General features: G+C 40.1%; 1 protein-coding gene across 1 annotated transcript; it reads right to left on the bottom strand.

The window, feature by feature from the left end:
- Positions 1 to 15,131: 15,131 nt before the first annotated feature.
- Positions 15,132 to 21,404, bottom strand: LOC148022773 (subtilisin-like protease SBT5.6). The gene is made up of 11 exons (XM_087695705.1): positions 21,150 to 21,404; positions 20,913 to 21,031; positions 20,591 to 20,688; positions 19,937 to 20,122; positions 18,549 to 18,660; positions 17,603 to 18,173; positions 17,373 to 17,488; positions 17,038 to 17,280; positions 16,782 to 16,896; positions 16,474 to 16,687; positions 15,132 to 16,286 (listed from the first exon to the last, which is right to left on the bottom strand). The coding sequence occupies exons 1-11, from the start codon at positions 21,324 to 21,326 to the stop codon at positions 15,643 to 15,645; spliced, it is 2,595 nt and encodes an 864-aa protein (XP_087551831.1). The 5' UTR covers positions 21,327 to 21,404; the 3' UTR covers positions 15,132 to 15,642.
- Between the last annotated feature and the right edge of the window lie 457 nt (positions 21,405 to 21,861).

Here is a 21,861-nt window from a genome sequence, read left to right as displayed (position 1 = left end):
GTTTTTGTTTTCTTGTTTGTTGTTGTAGTAGTAGTAGTAGTTTTTTTTCTTTTCTTGTTTATCATTGTTTAGTTTTCTTGTTTTTTGTAGTAGTAGTAGTAGTAGTAGTTTTTTTTTTCTTGTTTATTATTATTGTAGAAGTAGTTGTTGTTGTTGTTTTTTTTTTTTCTTCTTTTCTTATTTATTATAGTGGTAGTGGTAGTGGTAGTCGTGGTTGTGGTCGTGGTCGTGGTTGTAGTAGTATTAGTGGTTTTCTTGTTTGTTGTTATTATTGTTATTGTTATTGTAGTAGTAATAGTTTTTTTTGTTTTCTTGTTTATTGTTGTCTAGTTTTCTTATTTGTTATTGTTGTTGTAGTAGTGATAGTAGTAGTAGTTTTTTCTTATTTTCTTGTTTATTATAGTGGTAGTGGTAGTGGTAGTGGTAGTGGTAGTTGGTAGTGGTAGTGGTAGTGGTAGTGGTAGTGGTAGTTGTGGTCATGGTCGTGGTCGTGGTCGTAGTCATAGTTATAGTCATGGTCGTAGTCGTAGTCATCGTAGTCGTGGTTGTAGTAATAGTAGTGGTTTTTCTTATTTGTTGTAGTAGTAGCATTAGTAGTAGTAGTAGTAGTAGTAGTAGTAGTAGTTGTTGTTGTTGTTGTTGTTGTTGTTGTAGTAGTAGAGAGAGATATATGTTTTGTTAAAGAAAATGAGAGAGGAGGAGGAAGAGAAAAAGGAAGAAGGAACGAGAGAGAGGGAATAAACATACAGCATAATAAAGAAAGAGAAAAATAGAGAGATATGGAAGGAGAGGAGATAATGAATGGATAAAAAACAAAGAGAGAATGGTGGTGAGGTTTGGTGAGGTCCGGCGTAACACCACGAGATGGGAAACACTCCAACATACGTTAATTTGTGGGTAGGTGGGTGAAGACTTTACATACGTTAATTTTTGCTGAGTTACAAGAGAATAAATCCCTTCTTAAACAATTTAAGAAATAAAAAAAGAATGATGACAAAAACAAATTGTTTGTCGTAACGTAGAAAAAATGGAAAACGATGAAGGTCTTGATGTTCAAGATCGTGAGATGTATCTTAATCAGCATGTTCCATGTTCTTGCTCTCAATATAAGCTAGCAATTAAACGAAAACGTTGATTGTCTATAGAACATGTACAACGCTTCGACGAGTTTCAATGTGAAATCATTGATTAGGCGATCTTGGATTTTCAAAAAACGGTAAGAAAAGTTAATATCAATCATGCATTGTACTCGCAAGCTAATTGAATACCATATACAAAAAGATTGGGTGTGGTTGGCAAATTTTCTATCTAGGGAGATGACGTCTCATCCCAAGGAGGAGTGCACACTTTGCCGCTAATTAGAAGAGTTTGTGGGCATGCGATGGATGGAGTGCCTGAGCCAATCCACCACTTGGAAGGTACTACCCAATCTATACTGTCAATACCAAAGGAGACAGACAGCCTTCGAGACTTACCTACAATCTTGGAGTCTGAGATGGAGGCAATGATCGATGCATTGATTCCCATGGATGTCGAGACTTCTGATCCACTTAGAGAGGAAGCATCCATACCATTATATGATGGGTGTCGAGTATCTCGCTTGAAGACACTGCTTGCACTCCTAAGTGTGCAAGAAAAATATGGGTGGAGTGATGTGAGTGTGACCAAGTTGATCAGGTACCTTGTACGTATGCTTCGTTGATTTCTTTTCGGCACTATCATTAAAAACATTTGTACTTTTTTAAGGTATTTTATGATTTTTTTCAGATTACTAAAGTATCATATATTACCACTTGCAAATACTATGCCTGAGTCTCGTGATGATGCATGATATGTTTTATAAAAGCTTGGCATGGACTACAACATCATCCATACATGTATCAACGATTGCATACTGTTTCGAGAAGAATACAAGACTATGGAGACATATCCAAAGTGTGGTTCTCATAGGTATCGACAAGACTTGTAAGGGCAAACCATCCCTCAAAAAGTTCTTGGACACTTAGCGCTTATCCTCCGCATAAACCACATGTTTTGTACGTTTGGTATGGCAAGCTTGACAATGTGGCATGCGCAGAATAGGTCCATAGATGGAGTTCAACGAATATCAGCGGATTCATGCACATGGAGCTACATTGACTCTACTTCCCAGGCTTTGTCCGAGAGCCAAGGAATCTTCGGCTCGATCTTGCAATGGATGGCGTGAATCCATTCAGTCTGCGCTCAACCTCTTACAGTGTATGGCATATAGTCATTGTCAACTGCAATATCCCTCCATGGCTTTCTACAAAGAAATGATATCTCATCCTTAGCTTACTCGTCCCCGGCCACTACAAAGTCAAAAATATGGACGTGTATCTTCGTCCATTAGTCGATGAGCTTAAGATTTTGTGGGAGGAGGGAGTCACCACGTAAGATATGAGCAAGAGCGATGGTTGATGGTCCGCTAATATTCGAGCCATTCTCATGTGGGCAATGCATGACCTTCCGGGATTCAGAGAGTGCTCAAGTAAATAGGCTTTTGTTCTCGTTGGTAATATCTATTAAAGCTCGTTCAAGTTTGTATTCACTGAATAGAGGTGTTGGGACAGGTCTGGTTACCTCAGGTTATCATGTATATTCATTGTGTGGGCCACAGTTAGACTCCCAAAGGTCACGAACCATGAAGAAGATGGTATATCAAGGACACTCTGCTTTCTTTCCAAAGGGTCATAAACTCAAGGAAGGTTTTCTTGGACGACCTCCAATACGTATGAATGCCCAAAGCCGATACGAGCTAAAAATGGTCCGCGCGGAGTCACATCCAAACGGAATGCGACGATTCTCAGTTTTCTACGAGTTGCCATATTGGACCCACTTACAGATCAACCACTTGTTGGATCCCATACATATTTTCAAGAACGTGGGCAGCTTGCTATGGGACAACATCATAGGAAAGAGAGATACTATAGGGGCACGAATGGATTTGAAGGAGATAGGCAAGATGGAGGCGCTTTGGCCAGCATGCTCACGATACAAATCCACCTCCTTGTGCATCTTGTAGATGAAGTGGAGATTGCTGGACCTATCCATACGCGATGGATGTTCTTCTTAGAGAGCTTCATAAAAACCTTGAAAGGCTTTGTGCGACAATGATCTCCGCTAGAAGGTAGTATGGCTAAAGGTTGGTTGGTGTCTGAGGCATTAGTGCATATTTCACAATGGCTACCAACGATGGATCCAGACAACAGTATGCTATGGTCGCTAAAAGACGATGATAGACTGACTAGAGATGTGGTAGTTGAAAATGGGATAGAAAAAAGAATGGATGCTACAATGGAGGAGAAAGTGAATCACTTTTGTATGTTACACCATGCCTCTATGGAGATGTGGCTCGCCAGGTACCACCAAGCTAGGCAAGATCGAGAGGAAGAGTGATCTGAATTTTGACATAGTACGCGCCATCGACCATTTTGATATTTCAAGGGTATGGAGGAGATGCCATGGTTTATGTCAACATGATAGTTGCATGGAGCTTTTACCGCAACGTCTTGTGAAGGAGCGGAGGTCTCAACCGAGGAGTGGGAATTCTCGAGGAGATATAGTCCAAAGGTGATGACGTGTTTAGGGTTTATCGTATCTATATTTTATATGTGACAACTAATTGAGTGTTTCAATGTATAGTAAAAAATATATAGTGCAACATAGTCGCACGGACGACATTTCCACGTGGAGCGTATTGATAAAATGTGCTCCACAACAGACTGTGGTATCATGGCAAGGCTCAAGCTAGAGAGTCGACGACGAGCAACGGATCCAAACATGGTTATAGATGAGATGGAGTATTTTGGAAACTTACAAAGTATTGTTACGGTGGATTATCGTAGCTTCTCCATGATAATATTCGATGTGCAGTGGTTCAAAGTGGTACTTGAAGGAGCTGGAGCAACAGTTCGACGAGGTTCATCTAGATTTCTCGAAATAGATTTTGAAAAAAAATAGACGGATTTGTACGACACCTTTGTGTTGCCGGTCCATTGTAAACAAGTGCATGAACTTATTTGTTTGTTAATTGTATTATGACATGGTACATGTCATAATAGTTAAATCTCTCTTGTACGTATTTGTGAACATGTAATCTTCTATCCAAACCCTCGACAACCTCGATGGTGATATGTTATACCTTCAGCTCCTCGAAGTGCGAGAGTATATGATCAAAGCGATGTTCCGAGCATAGATAAGGACAATATGCAAATAGAGGGGTCAATATTGCAAGGGGTGGAGGCCACCAAAAGCTTGGAGCATGTAGAGGAGCTAGCATCGGGTAACAATGATGGAAATACAGGTGTCTAAGAATTCTTTCAGAACAAGATGGACTCATCCTTTTGTGGTGACATGTCTATCAACCTTCCAGTTTATGCCAAGTTGTGTCAGGAGATTGACATGGGACCATAGGATACTTCATATTTGAAGCATCCACTTACTCAATTCATTGACGAATCGCTTATAAGGGTACATAAGATATGCATTTTAAGTAAGATCATTTTTTTAAGATTTATATTACCGTGCTTTGTATGATTTAGATTGATTACACTAACATCATTTTTTGTTTGTACAGGTGACCTTTGTGGATACTTAGATCATCAGGATGAGTTAAGGAATGAGTGATGAGGAGTTGTAGGATATTTTCACACGCATGTCTCCAGATCAGATGGCGAGATTCAGAGACATGGCGGACCAGGAGCTGTCTCAAACATCGTCAGGCCGCTCTATTAGATCTACTTCAGGCGATCAGATGCTTCAGTTTTGAGCAGACAAGGTCGATGCTCCAAACTTGGGCCAGACAGAGGGAGTGCTTCAGGGTCAGGGGGATGCTGCATAGATCCGGATGTAGTAAGCCCGTGGTCGGCTCGAGATACAGGTGCTACTCCTCAATCTCGTGGTAGTTCTAGAGACCGTGGCTCAAGTGGTTGTTGTGGAGGCACGAATGCGGTGTTTCTGTCTCATCGTTCTATTAGAGTTGTGTCACCTCCAGGATTTATCATACCTGTGGAAACGTCTACTCCAGTCACTCCGGCTTTTGCTCAGTCGTCTGCAGATGGTACCCTTATGGGTGCTACTCCAATAGATTCTACCCTGGTTAGTACATCATATGTACAGAGGTCTCTTAGGATATGCCCAGGAGCATGGTCATAGATGGAAAAGGACCATCTTAGGCATACTCCAGAGGGGTATGCCTACCTTGTAGATGATAGGTCAAGAACCATCATCATGAATGATGAGAGGAGGAGGGTGATGGCTCACATGAGAGAGTTGTGCCAACAAGTTTTTAGGCACAACGTCTGGGATCATTGGAAAAACATACTGGAGGGGAGCAAGGACTACATAGTAGCATCCTTGCATGAGGAGTTTCCAGTACCAGCCGTAGCAGATAGGTTTTCTACGGGCTGGATGATGGAGTGCATGCGTGTATATATGTCACACAGACGATTGGACGCATGCAAGGCACTCAAGAGTGGGGCTACAAAGCTCGAGTGGCTAGACGCAGACGACTGGCGCCGACTCTCCAAGATGTTGGAGACAACAGCACGAGGCGGTGAGGACATGACTAGAGACCGAAGTGATCCATCATCTTGGGAGTGGTAGCCACAAGACATATCTGGAGGACTTTGTAAGTTTTTCTTTTGTTTTTCTTGCTTATTTTTTTGTAATATCCTTTATACTGACAATCGTGTTTCTAACAGTTAGTATTTTGTTTTCTTTACAACACTCCATTACAAATCGTAATCCGACTGGCCTTGAGACTCGATATGTAGAGAGATATAGTCTCATTGCATTGATCGACTGATTGTATGGACGCGGCAGCCCTGTAAGTCACTCATCTTTCTTGTTTGTAGTTGCCATGTTTAATTAGAATGCATTATTGTATAGTGGAATAATATGTAGTTGTTTTTTTTTTTGCAGAGTCCATTCGATGCTCCTTTGCGGTGGGACCAGTTTTCGGATGGCGATGATCTATAGCTCGCCCTTGGATCCCTAGAGCTCATACACCCTTCTTTTTTTGTCACGTGTTCTGTGTAGACATTTTCTATGTAGTAGTGATATCTTGCCATGATTATACCAGTCGCTTTCATTATGCGATCATGTATTTATTTCATGTATCAATGTTATGGTTTAAGTACACTTTATCTTTATTAACACAAGTATTGTACGCGGTGTAAAAACTATTTTGTATGGCCCAAATAAAGCACATAGTACAGGGCACAAATTTTTTTTCCCTGTTATCGTCGCTATTAGCATCGCAAATTTACTGCACGTGTCATTATTCGCGTCCCAAAGCATCGTTATTTTCATCGATATCAAATGCCACACTGATACCGACACAAATAGCGACGCTGATAACGACGCTAATACCGCCTGTTCTATAGGGTTGCCAATAACAACGTTTTTTGCGATAACTAGAGAAAATTTCTTTATTTATATTTTCGTCACTTTTAACGTCGGTATAAGGCCTATATCTTATAGTGTGAATTCAATTTTGCTTCCTAGAATTTGTTCATCTAGGACTCATTTGAAATCGGTTGCAGAATCTATGTCAGACTGCAATTTGTAGCATGGCTGCTTGCCTTTCTTCTTTCCTTCAGTCTTCTTTGTTTGTGGCGTATCTTCTATCTCTTAATCTGGGGTTATATTTTCAGAAAGCTTTGATTGTTCAGGCGTTCTTCTAGTTACCCGTTTTAGAGAGCCAGAAGAGGAAGGCCTTGGTTCATTTTCTCTTCTTCTCTTTTCTTCAATCAAGACTTCTTTATGTTTGACGTCAGCTAAATGTGCAAAGGCGGAAAAAGAATCTATCAGTTCTTTCCAACCAGTTATTCCTCAAATGCACTGACTAGCATTAGCCAAATCTTCTTTGGCTGCTTTACCATGTTCCATTTGATCTAGTGCTTGCATCCATACTTTAGATTGCACGTTATCTTTACATGCTTTCAAACTTCATTCAATTAGCTCAATTTGCAGCCCATAGGTAGCTGCATCAATTGTTACATAGGGATTCTTTATAGCTAAATCTTCTAATCTTTTCACCATTGCCAAAATTTGGCTCCAGTGGAAGACCACTTTCAGCTGCATGGATTTTTCCATCTTTCCAAAAGACGGGCTTCTGTCCTTCAGCCTCCTCAAGAAGGAAAAACACTTCCTCTTGTCATGTTGTTGGCTATCACACCAAATACAGTGCCTCTTAAAGCCTTCTCTCATGGGTCTTTGAGTTGATGATCATCCTCTTCTTCAACTTTGACATCCAAATTCTCTACTTTTGAACTAATTTCTGTAAGTTTCAAATGAAGGTCACGCATGCTTTTAATAAGTTTATCCATGACATCATTTTTAGAAGGAACAAAAGAAGAAAGAGTTGGTTGATTAGTCAAAGGAATAAGGGATTTTGAAGATGGAACAAGCTCCATCAATGGAGTTGTTGAAGTTGAACTAGAGCCCAATCTTAGTTGCATCTGCTCTCTTCGAGCAATCATGTTAACTGCATCAGTAACATCTGTCCATGTAGTCTTGACTCCTGATTCGGAGGTAGCATATTCTAAGCAATCACCAAGCTTTTCTTACAGAATGGGATTTGCAGCCTTAAGAAATAATTCAATCTTCTGACCTTCCATACTTTGTTGGTCTTCGGCATCAAGTTGTCCAAATTTACTTTCAAATTCATGGTATAGAGTTGTTGCAGCTTCGCATAGGGATTTTTGGAATGCAACCCAATCCACATCTTGTTGGAAAAGACCATGGATTCTTTCCTGAAGACCATGCTTAGCTAGTCTGGAAAAATAACGGCTCCATGCATATTGCGGTACACCAAAGAAGAGCATTTTCTCAACATACAAATAAATGAAAACATAGACATTTTGACCATTAAAATTATTTTAATTCACGCCCAACTTCTTCTGGGGCCTTGATAGCTGTGAAATCAATCTTCTTTTCTTCTTGCCTTAATTGTTATTGTTGTAACATTTGGATTTGTTGTTGTTGAGTCTGCTGCAGTATGTGCACCAATTGTTGTAGAGTATCTCCTGAAGAATCCCCCATCTTGGAGTTCTCTTGCACCGACCTTCACGTCGGGTTTATCAATGTCGCGGTGCATAGGGTTGAAGATCATCACAGGGGTTTGGCAAGAGAAGAATGTATGGGGGTTCAAGAGCTTAGACTCCAGAGATGGTAGAGATAAGAGAAGGGTTGAAGGTTTCAAGCCAAGATCTTGAAGATAAGTGACAGCAGGGTGAAGGTAGATTCAAGGAGAGAAGTAGATGAAAGAGAAGGGGTTCGAAGAGATTGAAGATGTTGAAGAATACTTCAAAAAAAGAATTAGAAAATATAGAATAATACTAAAACAGATTAAGCTTGTCAGTTTTTTTCAGCATTATGAGAAAATATAACTCTAATAGTCAAAAACATGTACAAAATAATACCTTCCTCTATGTTGGTCAGATCGCCAATCTAATCCTTCCAATGGCTCCGAAAGGGGGGTTAAATACCATGACACCCGGCCAGAATCCTGCCAAATCACTTCTTCTTCATTTCCCACTTTCGAAGTGTTGTTCACTGCCTGAAAACAGCGATTGCACATTGCACGATTTCGCTAACCTCTCTTTTTATATAAAATCCTCTCAAATTAGCTGATAGCTACATGCTTTCTTTTACATGGCATCCTAATCTAGAAGTTGTCTATAGTTTTGTAGATTTTTTTACAAGAGATAATATCTAGAATATTAAAATTTGACTAAACTCTAATATTTTTGAACCATGGAGACTAACACTAATGTCTAAAATGGCATTGGCTCTCTAAATCTAAAAGGAAGCCACACTCTAGATTTTTTTACACGGTGCGCGCGTAGCGGTATGACAATGGAAGATGCTATAAATTGGTAAGCATTTTTATTTCCTTCAAAGATATGTGTCCAAGGTGATGATGCCAAAGAGATACATGTGAAACTGCAACCATAGCCAAAACATGGTCAACTGACCCAAATACAACCAAGGAATAGAGGGTACTAAAGTTAGCACTACGTGCAATAACAAAATTTACATGGGTAATCTTCCATGAGGAATCACTAAAAGAGACAACGTAACCTACATCATCCAAGGTGCCAGCAAAGATAAGACTCTTCATGAGAGTTAGTATATGATGTACATCATGACAAGTGAACATGCTACCTAAACTAAACTATAGTTGGACATCACCAGTGGCAGGTCATTATCCAAATAGATAGATCTTGCCATACTATGATAGGGGTAAGACTGCTCTCTATAAGGGAACACATGAAAGGAAGCCCCTAAATCTATAAACTAAAAGTGAGTATAGCTTGACAAAGCATCATTCAATTGTGAAGCATCCAAAGAAGAGCTTGTCAATATAAGATCATTAAATACATCAAGCTATACCATATTAATATCCTCAAGCTTGATACTAGACTTGCTAGGTACAATGCTACGATCATCATTCTTGTCATACACTTTACCCTTTCTCTTTTCCTTGTGCTCGTCTCCGTACATTTTAAGGTAGTGTGGCTAAATATGATCTACTTTCCCACAATAATAACAAGTAAGTCCATACTTACAGTCACGGGACTTACTATATGAAACTGTCCATGTGTCCTAGACTAAGACTTGTTAGAGTCTCTACCATGGCCATTTCCATCCTGCTGGCCTCTCACACTCAATGCATGAAACATTCAAGAAGCATCCATATTCTTTCTATTCACCTCTTTTTTCAAGAGGATGCTCTCAACATCTTACAATTTTAGCCCCATCCTTAGCACAAAGAGCCATCCTTAGCACAAAGAGCCATATGAAAAGTATACCATGGCTTAGGTAGAGTACTAAGTAGAAATAAAGGAGACAAAGTAACCTTGAACTCAATCTCCTATGAAGCTAAATGGTTGATGATGGAGTGAAACTCATTCAAGTGTGTAGACATAGAAGTCCCTTCCTTCATGTGAAGGTTTGTCAATTGTTGTAGTCAATACATTTGAGATGAAAAACTCTACTTATCATAAAGATTTTTAGTATGTGTCCAAAGCTCATATGTAGTTTGATTTTCAATTACAACATTATAGTGAACCTTCTTAAAGAGTAATAAAATGATTATGGACTTGCATACCTCATCCAGTTCATCCCAATCTTCAGTCACAATGTTTTTGGGTTTGGCATCCCCATTTTTTAGTGGTCTAATCTGCAATTTTTACACTAAAACTTGTCATATCTAGATTTCCTAATAGCTATAATTTATCCCATCGAGTTTCTCAATATTGAAGAAAACACTGTCATGAGAATCATTAGCCATAATGAGACCAAGCAAGTGCACAAAAGGGCAAAACAAGCTACTGTAATACCCTACAAATCTTAGCCTAATAGCTTATCATAAACATATTCATAGGCATACATGACAACCAAAGTGTCAATACATCCGATATGGGATATCTGAGTACCTTCAAAGCATAATGAGCATAATCTTTGTCAAACAATTACTTGCTATTCACTGTGAACAATAGTGATATGATAGTGAAAAATGAGCTAATGAGAGCTCAATCAAATCTAATCCCAAAATAATTCCAAGACATGTATCAAGCATCCCCAAGTGTGAAGCTAACATTCGAGCATCAATACCAAGCCCCAAACGCATCAAACGATAAGAGTCATATGCTTTTCCTATATAAATGACATTTAGCCATGTTATTATAGTAATAAAGTCTCTAAGAAAATTGAGCGGAATGTGTGCTCAAATCTGCTTAATAGCATCTCACATCAATGTCATATCATCCCCCAAGTACCTAGCATTCATACATGTGCATATGGGCATCTCAAGAAGCATATATGAGCTCCAAACAATGAAGTAAAGCTTTCATAGACATTTAAGTAGCAGGTCTACTACTGTATGTAGTAGTAAGCTGACATGCATGAGCTCAAATCTCATGTCCAATGCTCAATGCCAATACCAAGAGTGTGCTAGAAATTGCTCCAAGTGTCCAAGAGTACTCAGGAGCTTGGGGAGCTCATAATGACGATCAAATTGATTAGGTATAGAGGCTAGAAAAATAGGCCCAATTCACACTAAATTGATGATCATGTTTGCTACTATGTTTGGTTAAATGAGGCATAATTAGGGGAGCTTCAGTAGGTCTTAGGAAAGCCCTACAACGTGCCAAAATAATTTGGGAAGCAAGTGATCAACGATACATACACTTCAAGCTGAGGACATGGTTCCCATGAAACCTATGAACTGTAGGTATTCTTCACAAGCTAATGGGTTGGTGGGATTGAGCTCTTGGGGAAGATGGCTCTAATGCCACTTGAAGGAACTGAGCTTGGAGTGGAAGCATGCAAGCAAAAGTAAGAGATATGGTGGAAGCACCAAGAGAGAGAGATAGACACACACACAAGATCTGGGAACTACAATAGCCATAATGTGTGACTGACTTTCCCTTTATTCAAATGCTATTGAAATAATAAAGAATAAAGTGATAGTGATGGGCACCTACCACCTGTGGTGTACAAGTGTGCACGTACTGTCAATGTAGTAATACATGGGCGGCTAGCCATAGGTACCTTTATCTCCAACAAAATATTATAATTAGTATAAAAAACAAAGCTTTATCATGTTATATACTCTTGTCATCTTGTTATATATAAGATGAATCTATGTTTTTTTCATGTTTAAAGGTTAATGTAGACATCAAAAGAAAATGCTTGTTTGATACCATGCTTCCTCATTAGTTATGCATAATATTGCCTTCAATACTATGGATAGTCATCATTATGCAATACTTTATTGATGAAAAATCCAAGGGGGTCCACTAGGGTTTACTGTATGGTACCACGTGAGTGTAAGGAAGGGGGATTACTTAAGGGAAGGAATGTACATATTATAAGGTAAGGTCCCATAAATAGGGGGTAGATAAGGGGTATTTTCATATATTTCTTACACGCAACAAACATCTCCTTATTACTAGTAGTGAATTTCCCGTGTGAAAAATACTATAAACATCATCAAATAAGTTTGACATTATTTTCTCAAATAATATACCCAATCATCTTTCTTTAAGCTCATTCAATTTTATGTGGTGTACAAATAGTAATCTCATTCTTGAGATATAGTCCAAGTTAAATAAAAATGTATTCCAAACTAATATTTTCTAATTATATGTAACAAGAATGCAACAAAGAACTTTTAAAACTTTGAAGCGCTCAAATATTCCATTTTAATGCTTGATATCAATTTTATCTACAAATAAAATGGTGATGACTTTTTTATGTTCCATATAGTTACTTACTTGGTTTAACATCTAGCTAGACATAAATTACTAGGTCAAATAAATAAAAAGATCATGTGAGTCAACAAATTAGATTGTTCCTTGCTATTCTAAACTAAAGTTACTATTACATGCTAAAGGCAAAAATTTAGACTGTTCCTTATTGTTTGAAACCAAAGTTACTATTACATGTCAAAGTGCTCGTATATTACAAAATTCCATTCTATTTGAATCCACATGATGTACTAACATATTTTTTGGTGGCCCATCAAGAAGTGTCTAAGTGGCAGCTAGAACCTATGGGTGCAAATCTAAAACTTTATTACCCACTACTAAGGCCAAGAAAAAGCATGAAATAAAATCAAAAGATAGTTGTGATCACGTCATATACATAGGCCATTGGATGATGGTACGAGAACTTGCTACTTATTGGATGATAGTATAGGAACTTGCTACTCATTTGATGTACGTAGAACTAGGTTACCTTGCTAACTATTGTAAATTTAGCTATATAATACCATTTCTTCCAAAAGTATTGACAAAAATGTAAAAAGTACAAGTGCTTGTTATAACAAAAGACAAAAATAGTTTAAGACAAGTACTTATTAATAGTTCTTTCATTTTCTCTTTTTTGACATTTTTGACTCATTATGAAACTACCAAAGTCAAATGTTCAAACATATAAGAATGAATGTTAATTCTACTTTGGTACAATTTGTAGCTAGAAAAGTGAAACATCAAAGAAACAAAATCTTAACTTTATGCAATATGCATGATTATGAAAGGATCTTCCAATATGTACTAAATTGTAGACCAATTTGAATTGATCTCTCTAGAGTTTCACATGGTTCTAGAATTGAAGATAATTCTTCTTGAAAGTTAGATGAAAATTCCTTACAAAGACATTTAACATCAATCTTCTAGAAGAAATATTTGTTTTATTTCTCTTAAAATATGTATTTTATGACTATTTAGACCCTCTATAAGAAGCCTCACACTATTTTGATAAGAATTAGAAGAATCTACTTTCAAGATATGCTCAAGAAATGTGACCAATGTAATAAATAGTTGAAAAATGAGTAGTAAATAATGAAACAAGTTGCAAATCATTACATTCATATGTTGTTCATGCATTCCCACTCAATTAATTGTCAACTTGATAAGGAATATTGGCACTTTAAGTAGCTTCAAATAGCATTATTCTATGTTATTTGTTTTTATGCATTTTTGAATATCTATAAACTTTTGAAATGGCTTTCCAATTGAAACTAGGTCCACATATTTTGATTCTACCATCTGAGCACATTTGGAAATGTTGCATTCCAATCTCAAATTAGGCTCCAACATTATATTTGGCTTATACTCACATTCATGGCAAATTCAAAGACTAGTCTGTATTCACATTCGTGGCAAATTCAAAGACTAGTATTTCTAGAATTGAACATTTTTCATAAACACTAAGAATACTCTTGATTAATTTATATGTTGCCCATGCATCCTATAGCAACATATACCATATATACTTCTAGCATGATAAAATGCTATATTCAAACTAAAGCTTAATGTCACTTACATAAAGAAATTTGTAAGATTTCCACAAAATTTAAAGCTACACTTAAATGTTCGCATTTACTAAAGGGATTCTTGCCTGTAAGTTTACACACACACACACACACACACACACACACACACACACACACACACACACACACACACACACACACACACACACACACACACACACACACACACACACACACACACACACACACACACACACACGATATTAGGAAAGTGAGATGTTTGGAAGCATAAAATGAATGCATGTAATAACATCATTGTTAATAGTTCACTTGCCAAAACTTTGAAAGAGCATATAGTTCATGGAACACAATTGCAAGTGCTCTTAAAGCTCATAAACATGATGATCTTACATGATCCATATGCACCATTTTAAAAGTATGTTGAGGTATAAATTTAAGCAAGAGACATCTTAGATACTAGATCTAAGTTAGAGACCTTTATTTTACTTTAGTAACCTCAGTCATAAACTGGGTTATGAGATTCCCTAAATGTGGATAGCATGTATGTTCTTGGTATTGGCCACCATGAAAAAATAAACAAATAAATGGAAACAACCATAAGACACAAATACCATGGTTTCTTGCACATATGCCATTCTAAAATGTCAACTTGAAACCTTATACATGAATAAAATCATTTAAGCTCATTTCCTTAACATGGTTACTTGCATGAGATGCCAATATTATCAATTATTTGAGTCTTGGAACTTTAGATTTCCACCTAGTTAGTGTAAGCATGGGGTCTAGTGATGGATTGACTGGCACAAAATGTCATAGATTTACACATCCTTCACCATGGAGATTAAAGCTTAAAGCACCAAACATATTAGAATCGAGAACTATACTTTGGGAAACCAATTAGTAGTGAATTTAAATGTGTACATTTAGTAGTTTTTTTAAAATGGAGAATCACATTCTCAAGCATATAATTTATCTATGTTTTGAATGAATATGAAAAAATCGTAGGAATTCTTACATAAAGTGTATGTCAATCAGTGTGTAGGTGAAGTACTACATCAAAACATCCCCATTGTATACTATTAAAGCCCTTTCTAGGAAAGTTGGATAAAAGGAGATGTTTTCTCATGTTATATGTGGTCTCGTCATAGACTATGTATGAGATGGATTTGTGTGATAATGCACATATAGCAAGCTTATTCTTCATTGATTGTAAATCGTTATGGTCAATGTTCTCCATTGAGACGACATATTCTTCATAGTACTTGTATGACCTTGAGAATTAAGGATATTCTCTTACACGCCCCATGAAATAGATATAAGTGGATAGTGGGACCAAGAGTGGTTGACAACTTTAAGACCATTGAAAGTTTATACATGACATTTGGACATGGTAATTCTGAATTGTTTTAACACTAGCACAATAGTTCTTTTTTTGCAACTATTTGAAAATAGTGATTTCATTATACGAATTCACCACTAACATGAGTTTGTGCATGTCAACTAAATACTAAAAGAGATATGGAGGACTCCATTAACATCGATGGCTATACGAATTTATGACTAAAGTGAGTCAGTGCACGTTAACAAATTGGAGCATGGGATTTCATAGGAGCTAGTATTTGAATTGAGAATAGGATGGGACTTTTTAGGCATGGAGACTAGGGTGTGATGGGGTATGGTACAACATGTGGAGCACTATAGAGGATAGTATGGCAAGCTTTATGTGGTGTGGTAAAGCATGAGTGGAGAGGATACTATGGCAAGCTTTTGTAAAAGGTAGTGAAGGCTAGATACGAAGAACAATATGGATTCTAGATACGAAGAACAATGGGGCTTCTGACTTGGTGGCCAAGGTCATCCATCCAGGTGAAAGAACCGAAGGCATATCGAGGGGTGGTGGCAGCCTTATGGAGGATGGGGGTGGGGGTGGGGGTGGTAGTCTTAGACATGGAGGTGGTGAGAGAGACCTTGATCTTGAAAGAGTGGGTCTGGCCGGGCCGAGAGAAGACGAGGCGGGAGGGGCGGATAAGGACGAAGGATCCTTTGGGGGCCTCGAGAGAGGCGAGGCGATAGGTGGAGCCTGAGCTGGCCACGTTTGTGACGCGCCTGACGACGGTGACGGCAGCCTGACGACGCTGCCGCTTACTATCGAATTGGATGGTGACGGACGGCAGGTTGAGGTCCCGGGCCCGTGCCCTAGCTGTTCCAGAGGAGGTCGAGCAGACGGAATTGTATACGGAGATGCCGTATAAGTCATCGGCCATGCCGGCAATGACGCTCTTGTTGTAGCCTATCGCGCAAAGGAAGCCTAGGTAGTCCTCGAAGCTCGCGTCGTACACCAGCCCCGGCTCTGCCGCCACATCTGGCCTCATCTCGCCTGCCCCCATCGCGAAGGGGCTAGCCTCCTCTTCCCCCGCCGTCTTTATGGCCACCCCGTCGCTGTTCCTCGTAGATGCTGCATTAATACAATAAATATTCATCCCGTTAGCTTCGTCTCCAAGTAACCCACCACTTTATTCATCATGACCGTGCTACGCCTAGATTCAATATAAGCAAAGCACGAGTCGGAAAGCAGCTCGCATGGATAGATAATCGATTCGCTTTGATTGTCTATCTTAATTATATGGTGTTATTATATGCACCTGTCGTCATCAGCGCCGACTTTATCATTGCCGCGCTCCAGGATGGATGGATAGCTCTGATCAGGGCTGCCGTGCCGGAGACGTGCGGGCAGGCCATGGACGTGCCCGAGTATATGTTGTACTTCACCTTCCGTTTGTCTGTCGCAAGCTTTGACGGTCCGTTGTCGGGTGTCCATGCGGCCAGTATATTAAGCCCGGGGGCGGAGATGTCCGGCTGCGACCAATGACACGCGTAGAATTATGGCCCTACGAACTTCCGATAATCCCCCAATTATTGCTATTAATAATTAATAATTTAACTAAATCACCTTTAGAATCTCTGCGGTCAAAGAATTGGGGCCCTGCGATGAAAAGGCTGCGATGAAGGGTGACGGCTTCACGCCTAGATTAGTCTTTGCTGGGATCAGTTTAGCCGTTGGATTCCTGATCAGGATATTAGATCATAGCCGGTTAACGATGGACGGAAAAATTAATATCCTCTATGATCGAAAGCTGAATATGACAGGAGTGTATGATCATTCGGACTGCGTTATTGATAGACGGCAGCTCGAATCGACGTCTCACCTGGATGTAGACAGATAGTGCTGAATCTGTTGTGTGATGTCGCTAGTCACTGCCGTCGCGGGGACCAAGTGGGCATCCACGGCGATCTCAGAGCCGTGGCTGGGCAGGTTGCCCAGTATCATTCCGGCACCGCCCGCTCGCTTCACTTCCAGACCTTTGGCAACTCGCGCCGACACGCCCCTCAAGCAGAACACAATCTTGCCCCTCACTTTCTTCGGGTCTAGGCTTCCCTCCAGACATTGCCTGCACACATTCATGCTACTAATCATGTCGAAAACCCTAATAGTAACCTTCTCCTACTTACACTATCTGTATATCTGTTCGACTTGACGTACGAGCTGGTGGAGGGGCCGATTGACCGATTAAACTTTGCATTGTCGACAAGGCCGTCCTTGGCGTCGATGAGAGGGTAGAATCTCGGCTGCAACGAGTAGGGGGTGACAGTCTGGCCCTGATAATCATCAGAGAACGAATATGTTAATACACAGACAACCTCCAACGAGACTTGATTAACAAATACATTACCCGAGGCTTTAAGACGTAATTACGACAGTAATATGCATACCTCGAGCGTCTTGCCGTTACCCAGGGTGACAGGCGCATGGAAGAGGCGATCGACGCTGCTGGCCGCGACGGTGATGATCCAGGGGGCGGTGTTGGCCACGGTGGCGGGGGTGGGCCCGTCGTTGCCGCCGGATGCCGCCACGGGGACGCCACGTCGGACGGCGTGGAGGGAACCGATGGCGATGGCGTCCTCGAAGAAGGGGGGCTGGGGGTCAGGCGAGCCGATGCTGATGCTGATGACGTGGACGCCGTCGGCCAGCGCGTCGTCGAAGGCGGCCAGCATGTCGGCGTCGGAGCACGTGTTCTCGCCCGACGGGTCCCCGCCCGGGATGGGCCAGCACACCTTGTAGATGGCCAGACGCGCCAGCGTGGCTCCCCCGCTGGCCCTTCCCGCCCCGTAGCCGCCCAGGGCCGCGGCGCCCATCACCTCCCGACCGGCAGCTGTCGACGCCGTGTGCGTTCCGTGCCCGTCCTTGTCCCTCACCGACCGGTACTCGCCGGTGGCCTTCACGTCCAGGGGCCCGTAGCGCTGCTCGTAGGCCCTGATGTACGTCCGCGCGCCGATCAGCTTCCTGCTCAAGACCAGAAGCCAGCCTCCGTCAGCGTTCGTCAGTCTCCGGCAGTCCCCGTCCAAGAGCCTCGGTTAGCCCGACGGAGGCGCCAGGTCAGCGTGACGTCATGCTGCACTGAGAGCAATCGGCGGAAAAAGAAAAAAAGAATCCTTGCCCGCAATCATGGGGCGCAGCTGATTGCACGCCTTTACTACCCTTTAATAAAATGCGGAAAAGAAATTGCAAAAAGAAATGGACGGTTGGGATCCTTTATCAGCTTTTACTTTTAGCTTTTGGACGGCTGCGATGCGGTATAATGGGATGGCAGGTGATTGGATTGCCTTAAAAAGAAAAAGAAAATGTAAAATGGACGGCCGGGATTGTCTATCAGCTTGCCTGTTGCAGTGGGATGCATTGAACGCCTCTCCAACCTCGCATTCGCCTTGCCACGTCGGCGGGACTGGCGGCATCCCGTCGTCCTTAAAGCTCTCTGATTCGGGCCACACACCTGTAAATAAATTATTCCGGCGCATCAGTTCTATTCATTAACAGTAGTTATTATTACCACTAAACATATCATTAAGGTAACACCGATCAGACCAGCTAGTACCTTATACTCTTAACATAAACGTTTACTCTCATTAGTTGCCCGGCTAGTGTCTTATAGTCATCACATAAACATATACTTTCATTATTACAACATCGCTTTTAAGCTTTACAATACCTTACTTCTTTACTAATAAACTAGCATACACTCCGAATGGGGTCATGGCATGGTGGTTTGGGTGTGGGATGAGTTAGTGGGGTGCCCAAGTTAAAACCCTATGCAGCTTATTCCCTTTTGCATAAGCGAGGGAATTAGCATAACTTGCTACTAGTTTGATTTTCTATGTCAATTAGCATCACACCACCCAAGCACATCGGGTGAAAATCCACCTTCCTCCATCCAAGCTTTACATGAATTGTAGCAAGTTTTACGGCTATAATACTTAAAACATTGCACCCTCATTTTGAGAGAGTTACAAATCTCAAGAAACCTTTAATGATTCACCCAAAGCTCTCCCCATCATCAAGGACTCTTTCCCTTGAGGACAAAATCTTTGCTTTTCACATAAGGTAATTATATAATCAAAGTGTCAAATTCTCGATCCAATACATGGATAATCTATTGGAAGTTGGTACGATGTAAGAGACAATGGTGACATGGAATAATAAAGCCCATTTCTCCAAAGTATAAGGATAGTCTAACATGCTACATGCTCTTCAAATTTTAAAACTTGAGTGTTCATAAGACTTTCACTCTTTATGTTCAAATTACAAGTGATAAAAACTTGAAAGTATGCACAAAAGCAAGTCACTAAAACATCGATACCTTGTTTTTTGATAAATGTTGATAAAGCACGTGAGATCAACATCACAGAAATGCAAAAGTATGTAGAGTTTTAATATGCTATAAAAGACACATGGAGCTTCATAATGAATCATCATTGAACTAGAATCTCTTGAATGGCTGAAGTTAACGCATACTACACTCATAGTTATGTATGTCAATAGCTATATTCGTGTACTCACAAAATGATTTAAAGCAAAATGATGTTAACAACCTTTTTCTATGAGATTACATGACACTTAGAACATTAGTACTCATAGTTATGCATGTGAGTAGCTAGTTCACATACTTACAAAATGATTCAAAGCAAAGTAATGATAACAAGATTTTTATATGAGACTACATGACACATAGAACATGACTTGATTATACAAAGTATCCCTACATTGCATACCAGAATCAAGTACCCCAATAATAGTGTCAACCCCATTCTTTGCTCTTGCTCGAAGGGGAGCGTTCCTTGTATTGTTGTCATGACTTAATGATGATGATGTCATATCCATCCCTAGGAATTGCCAACTTCGAGTAGTGTGCATCTTCCTGTGTTGGCTTGGAAATACAGAAATGACACCAGGCTTGTCTGCACCCACAATGGACTTTCTATTGTCAACAAAGTCTAATTATTGAGCACAGTTTGTCTACATGGTTAGTCGAAAAGTATGAGAAAGGAATCAAGGAACATTTTTTGGATAAACGGGAAACCTTAAGACTTGCATATTAACGTGACTCTTTCTTGGAAGAATAGCGAAGGTTTTAGAAAAAAGTCATAATTAAGGTAGTAAGGCCTCAATTTCACCAATTGCACAAACGGTTTAAAGGTAGTTTGTTTATTTTGGAAAATCTCTATTTTTTGTTAATTACCGCTTTTTGAGAGGAAAAAAAGGGAAATTGGTATCTAACGTAAACATCATTTCGTGGACGCTAAAAAGAAAAGAAAAAGATATAATAAGCAGTAAAATTATGGACGCGCTTAATTAGGAGAGGCCAAGTGTTAATCATTGTGAACATAAGCAGACGATTGAAACACACAGCGAGCTGCGAGACGTACTTGATAGCGCGGACGCTTCGCTATGCGTGAGCAAGGCCGAGAAGCCATGGAAGCTGTGCTTGTAGCTGTAAAGCAAGGCGTCCACGGACTCTTCATGGCTGCATGAGAACGATTAACTACACGATCAGGCTTAAGAGTACTACTGAGAAATTACTATACTAATATTAAAGAAGCGGAGTTCGTTACATGAAAGCACAGGAGTAACATTAGGTTATATCGACGTTAGATTATGGATCTGGATCCATAATCCACCAGTTAATACACCCGCATATATAATTTAACGATGCCCTATTGCCAAACATACGCGCTAATACCCTTATACCTGCCTTTCACCGATGCCAGGAGGTCGTAATGCCTCGCAGTGACTTTCTCTGGCTGCAGACGACTCTCTGATGATGATCCATGGTTACTATATAGGCTCCCCAGGTACACTATGTACACCTAATCCTCAATTTTATATCGAATCAGTAATCGTAAATCTAAATCTATTACCCAGTTAATTAATCACACCAGCACAGTAACATAACATGACCAATTGCACACCCAAGATTAGTATTACCTCGTGCCGATCTCTCGTTGCAGACAGATCATCACTGCTGCCGCTGGTAGCTGTAATAGCCGCAACCAAGGTCGAGTACCATATTATAATCAGCAGGCGCAGGCACATCACAGGACCTTCCATATTCATGTTCCTCCGAGCTGCGGGAAGTACACAAGCACCTAATTTTGCTTGCATGCGCTAAGAATATTGTATAAAGAGGAGACCAAAGGTGGTGATTAGTACACACGTATAACTATAATAGTATTCTGTTCTAAGTGAAGTGGGAAACATGAAAGGCCCAGCCCCTCGTTATATAAGTAAGAGTGGGGACCCTCGATAATCAATAAGCCATACCATTGCACCTGTCACATTGTTCTTTTCAAAATTAAAGTATTGTGCACATTTTGATTGATTTGAGAGACCTCCTAGCATAGAGACAATATACATTAGCCATGTTTGTGCATACTTTTGTTTCACACTCTAGATTCTCAAGGTTGTACATCTTGTAGCAAACTTTGTTCCTCTTTTGGAGCATTGATTCAACACATCAAAAACTGTGAATCATTTGTATGTACCTACAAGGGCATCCTATTGACCTCACATTTCAACACTAGATACAAACCCTAGTCATAGTTCATCTTGGACAAAGAAAATCTTCACTTTAGAGCCCCTTCGGATTTTATTATCTTTAGAGTTGTAAGTCTAAAACTAATTTACTACCATCTTTTAT

Source organism: Lygodium microphyllum, chromosome 16 (genome assembly GCF_053477565.2).
Source record: "Lygodium microphyllum isolate KBCC chromosome 16, Lygodium_microphyllum_v1.1.10, whole genome shotgun sequence".
NCBI lineage: Eukaryota > Viridiplantae > Streptophyta > Polypodiopsida > Schizaeales > Lygodiaceae > Lygodium > Lygodium microphyllum.
The sequence above is the reverse complement of the archived record's forward strand: the minus strand, read 5'-3'. Positions and strand labels throughout refer to the sequence as shown.